This window comes from Carica papaya, chromosome 1, assembly GCF_054855325.1.
Source record: "Carica papaya isolate Zhongbai chromosome 1, ASM5485532v1, whole genome shotgun sequence".
NCBI lineage: Eukaryota > Viridiplantae > Streptophyta > Magnoliopsida > Brassicales > Caricaceae > Carica > Carica papaya.
Genome location: NC_142309.1, coordinates 21,880,786 through 21,886,398, shown reverse-complemented (window position 1 = coordinate 21,886,398; position 5,613 = coordinate 21,880,786). Strand labels below are relative to the sequence as shown.

Below are 5,613 nucleotides of genomic sequence, written 5' to 3'. Positions count from 1 at the left end.
TAAAATTATATCTTAATCTTTTTGGTAAAACAAAAAAAAAAACAAAAAACAAAAAAAGAAATTTTTTTAAAACTCAATATTTATTTTTTTAAATAAAAAAATAAAAAAAATAATTCTCTCTTATTTTTGAATAAATTTATTCACATTTAAAATTTACTATGGAAATAATTTAATATTATGAGTTTGAATATTGAAAACTTTACTTTGAAACTAAGTTTTCTCCTCAAACTATTACATTACACACTCTTAACACATTTACTTATGTTTAGAATAACTTTAAATGTTCTTATTGAATTTATTTATAAACTTCATATTTATTTTAATTAGAATGCTACAGATTTTTACTTAAAATGATAATTTATATATTATTATAATTCAAGTAACTGAAAAAAAAAATTTATATGATACACTATCTACTATAACATAATATATATTTTTTTAAAAATAGATATAATAAATATTTAAGAAATTAACTCGAAACCCACAATCTTTTATAGAAAGAGAAACATAATAACTATGTTTATCGGTAAAATAACTATAATTAGGTTATTTCAAAAATTATTTGAAATTTAGTTCTTAACTTAGAAAAGAAATTTAGCTCTTGACTAAATGAGTTGGAAATGACTGGTGGTCTCCCTCTCACCATGTGAATAGACATGGAATTTAATTGGCAGCCAAGACGCGGTTGATAGAGAAAGGAATTTGAGCCAGCCAGCTATTTTTCTTTATGTTTACTATAAAGAATTATATGTCTATAACTCTAGGGAGTAAAGAAAAAAAGGGCAAGGATGAAGACGACAACGTATTGCACAAGTGGGAATATTAAAAAAGTTCGGGAGATGAATATGTTGCGGCTTCTCTTCTCCCTATCCCATACTCTGCTTTTCTTCCCTCTATATAAACTTCTCTAATTCTTATACCCATCCAAAAAGTTTCCTCTATCCTTCTCATTTCTCTACTTCAATGGCTAACCACCTTATCATTCCTCTCTGTTTTTTCCTCTTTTGTCTCTCCACATTGGCCCAGAATGACATTTATATTGTCCATATGGACTTGACCGCCATGCCCAAACCTTTGAAAACCCAACACACTTGGTACCTGTCCACTCTTGCTTCTTCTTTGTCAGATAAATCACAACTTCCCACCAAACTTATTTATACTTATAACCATGTGATCAATGGTTTCAGTGCGAGTCTGTCTGAGACCGAGCTTTCAGCTTTAAAAAGTTCTCCAGGCTTTGTTTCTGCTATCAAAGATGTGTCTGTAAAAGTCGATACAACTCATTCCACAAAATTTCTTGGGTTGAGTTCGAATTCGGGCGCATGGGCACTGACTAATTTTGGCGAGAATGTGATTGTCGGAGTGGTGGATTCCGGGGTGTGGCCTGAAAGTGAGAGCTTTAGTGACGATGGAATGGGTGAAATCCCATCGAGATGGAAAGGGAAATGTGAGGTTGGAACTCAGTTTGACGCTTCATTATGTAACAAGAAGCTTATTGGTGCTCGGTTTTTTAACAAAGGTTTGGTTGCTCATAATTCCAACCTCACGATTTCAATGAATTCAACGAGGGACACCGGCGGGCACGGCACCCATACGTCGAGCACAGCGGCTGGGAATTTCGTCGGAAATGCGTCTTTCTTCGGGTACGCACCGGGGGTTGCGAGCGGAGTGGCCCCCAAGGCACATGTCGCTATTTACAAGGCCTTGTGGGACGAAGGCGCCCATACGTCGGACATAATCGCCGCTATAGATCAAGCCATTGCCGACGGTGTTGATGTTTTGTCTCTCTCATTGGGTCTTGACGGCGTGCCATTATACGAGGACCCAATTGCTGTAGCGGCATTTGCAGCAGTGGAAAAAGGGATTTTTGTCTCTACCTCAGCGGGAAACGAAGGCCCTTTCTTCGGTACTCTTCATAATGGCACACCATGGGTGCTAACTGTTGCCGCCGGGACCATTGATCGTGAATTCGCCGCTAGTTTAGTTCTCGGAGATGGTCAGTCGGTCAACGGCTTGTCTCTCTACCTAGGAAAAGTCAACCCAGATGAGATACCAGTTGTTTTCATGGACGCCTGCGCTAGTGTGAATGAACTGAGTCGACTCGGGGAAAAGATTGTAGTGTGTCAAGATAAGAATGACTCACTCGGCGACCAAATACAGAACATCTTGGCTGCTAAAGTTGCCGGAGGAATCTTCATAACGAACAACACCGACATAGAATTCTTCATTGAGAGCTTGTTTCCTGCAATTTTCATGAGTGTTGAAAATGGAGAATTAATCAAAGATTACATCAAGCGCGGGATAAATCCAAAAGCAAGAATGAAGTTTAAAGAAACAAATCTGAGCATAAAGCCTGCGCCGAAAACAACTAGCTATACCTCTAGAGGGCCGTCAGAGAGCTGTCCATTTGTGATGAAGCCTGATATTATGGCTCCAGGATCGTTAATCCTAGCTTCATGGCCTGAAAACATCTCCGTCGCCACCATCGGTAACGACCAGTCCCTGTTCAGTAACTTCAATGTAATTTCAGGGACATCCATGGCGTGTCCTCATGCATCAGGAGTTGCCGCGCTTTTGAAGGCGGCACATCCCGAATGGAGCCCCGCCGCAATCCGATCGGCCATCATGACGACATCCGATATAACAGATAACACCGGCAGTCCAATCACAGACATGGGCCTTACCAACCAACCGCGGGCAAATCCTCTCGCCATGGGTTCCGGCCATATCAATCCAAACAGAGCACTAGATCCAGGACTCATTTATAACGCTTCAGCTGAAGATTACGTTAATCTACTCTGCGCATTAAACTTCACTGAGAAGAACATTCAAGTCATCACGAAGACGTCTTCAACGAATTGCTCTTCGCCATCTTTGGACCTCAATTACCCTTCATTCATCGGCTATTTCAACTCAAATCCGACGACGAGTGTTAAGGAATTTGAAAGAAGAGTGACGAATGTGGGAGAGGGTTCTGCAACTTATGTGGCGAAAGTGACGGAGATTAAAGGGTTTAAGGTGAGTGTTGTGCCGGATAAACTGGTTTTCAGAAAGAAGTATGAGACGCAGAGGTACAAGATGGTCATGGAAGGACCGAAGGTGATGGAAGAAACTGTAGCTTTTGGGTATCTGAGTTGGGAAGATGATGAAGGCAAACATGTGGTCCGGAGTCCCATTGTAGCAACGAGCTTCAGCCCAGATATAGTGTCCTCATCATCCAAGAACTAAAGATAATTCAAATGATATTATCAATTTGTCTTTTTTTTTTTTAAAAAAAAAAAAAAAAGAAAGAAAATTAGAAGTAATATTAAAGATAAAAAGTGCAAATAAGATCCTAATTAATTACTATCTTTTTCTGTTAGTCTATTTCATTTTGATTCAGAAGTAACATTATATTTATATTTGTATTTATACAAGTTTTAGTAAACAGTAGTACTGGTACCCAAATGAAACTTGCTAATTAATTGGGTGCACATGTAATATATATATATGTGTGTGTGTGTGTCCTATATGTATGTATATGAATGTCATTGGTTTAATCAATTGGTCTATGCGATTGCTATGTGGTGTTCTGATGAGAATGAGAAACATATTTGTTGATAGGGACAATGAAACAACAGACAGAAATTAATAATGATATATACTAATTACTTTGAAGGTGATGAACAGAATAATGCAATTCTTATAACATAATTAATCTTGTGTTCTTCCTAAGCAACTCGAGAGAGAGAGAGAGCTAATTATCAGATGATGTGTATACATATGATATATAAATAATATAATTGGTTAGTTGGATGTTCGTAAGGGTCCCCCACATATTTTCAATTATTAATAATAATTAATTAGCTCGCCGGCCAAATCATTAAACCATAAAATATAAAAATTTACAGATAATATGTCTCTGAATAGTATACATATTCAATTGGGTTGCAAGTTATGACTTTCAAATAAATGACAAAAACGTTAGTCATTAAATCATAATGTATGTGTTTTAGTAACATATTTAAATATTATAATATTAAGTATATTGAATAATCAAACATTTAATGCAATGATAATCATTAATCAACACACTATAAATGAAGTAATAACGTTAATTTATGCATGTGGAGGAGTTGGGATTAATTATTTATTTAATTATATAACATATCTATTGAATTATAAAATATTTAAAACAAAAAAGGCTTGAGTCTTTAATTAATTTATATATTTGGATTATTGATAATTGATATTGTCCAATCAATCCCTCGTGACCCACACAATAATAGGATGCACTGAAAACGTTAGCAGCCGGTCTCTTCCCGAGATAGATGTGTTCAAAAAGATTCCACGTGTTTTTACTACACGTTATATATAATTTATACATATGTAGAATTTAAAATGTTAATTTCATAACTGAAAATAGTGGGAGAAATATTTAATTTACCTAGCAAATATATAAATTGTATTTCATCAAGTTATATGAAACTTCATATAAAATTTCAAATTTCATTAAATTTAATAAAAATTTTGAATTTATTGTTGGAATTTTATGTAAATTCAAGGTTTATTATTCTATACAGGATAATGTTATTTAAACTATATAAACGATCCTCATAAATATTAAAAATATATCAAACTACGTTCGAATTATTTTTAAAAAATAACTGGAAAAACATATATATATATATATATAAATGTAATATAATGACATCGGGAATTTTCAATTAAAGTTGGTTTTTGAATCTGCCCAAATCCTTGGAACGAAAAAACTGCTCTTGAATTCGTTATTTGTTTATTTATTATAAATAAAATAAATAAATGTGTAATTTTTCCGGCAACCACGATGACGTAATATTTCCTCACAATAAGAGTTTAACTCGCACGTCCAAATTACTTGACGGCATTTAGACGGTGTATGTATCCACCTTTCGGTATCAGGAATCTACTTTTTATCACTCTCATGGTTATACTTATATGTATACATATGGATAAGAATTATCCAACACATTCTATTAAAATGTATAAATTTTTATTCGAAAATATATAAATAAATAAAAATTAAATAATCCAAAAGAGATTATACAAGAAATTATATCACCAAAAAGATAATAGGAAAAAAAGGAAGAAAAAAGAATTTCTTCACGTGTTTTTATTAGGTCCAGATTTTCTACAATATATATGCGTGTGCGTGTGTATATATATATATATATATATATAAAGGAGATGGATCATGGGATGGAATGGAAATTTATTTTTGGTTTTTAATTTCATAATAGATAGATAGCCCATATCTTTACGTTCATGAGAAGTTGAAAATAGGAAGCATACAAAAATCTGCAATACACTGTAAACACAAAGTTTGATCCATGATTCTTGTCAGCACGAGACGTAAAGATCTTCGCTTTCTTATATGGTCCAAGTCAACTAAATGACATATATATATATATATATATAATATATACACAAGTATAATATCTATCCACGATTCCCATCATCACCATGATGCATGTGCCTCCTTTCTTCATTTTTCATATTTTAAATTCCATTTCTCTGATCTGCAATTTCTGGGCCGAAGGTCCAAAATGGAAGAAAAATAGACCGAGCATTCCTTTTCATTTCTAGATATTACAA

General features: G+C 34.1%; 1 protein-coding gene across 1 annotated transcript; it reads left to right on the top strand.

Annotated features, from left to right (window-relative positions):
- Nucleotides 1–778: 778 nt before the first annotated feature.
- On the top strand, nt 779–3,543 carry LOC110818896 (subtilisin-like protease SBT3). Its single transcript, XM_022047926.2, has one exon. It carries the CDS (start codon nt 964–966, stop codon nt 3,226–3,228), a length of 2,265 nt encoding a protein of 754 aa, XP_021903618.1. The 5' UTR covers nt 779–963; the 3' UTR covers nt 3,229–3,543.
- Nucleotides 3,544–5,613: the final 2,070 nt, after the last annotated feature.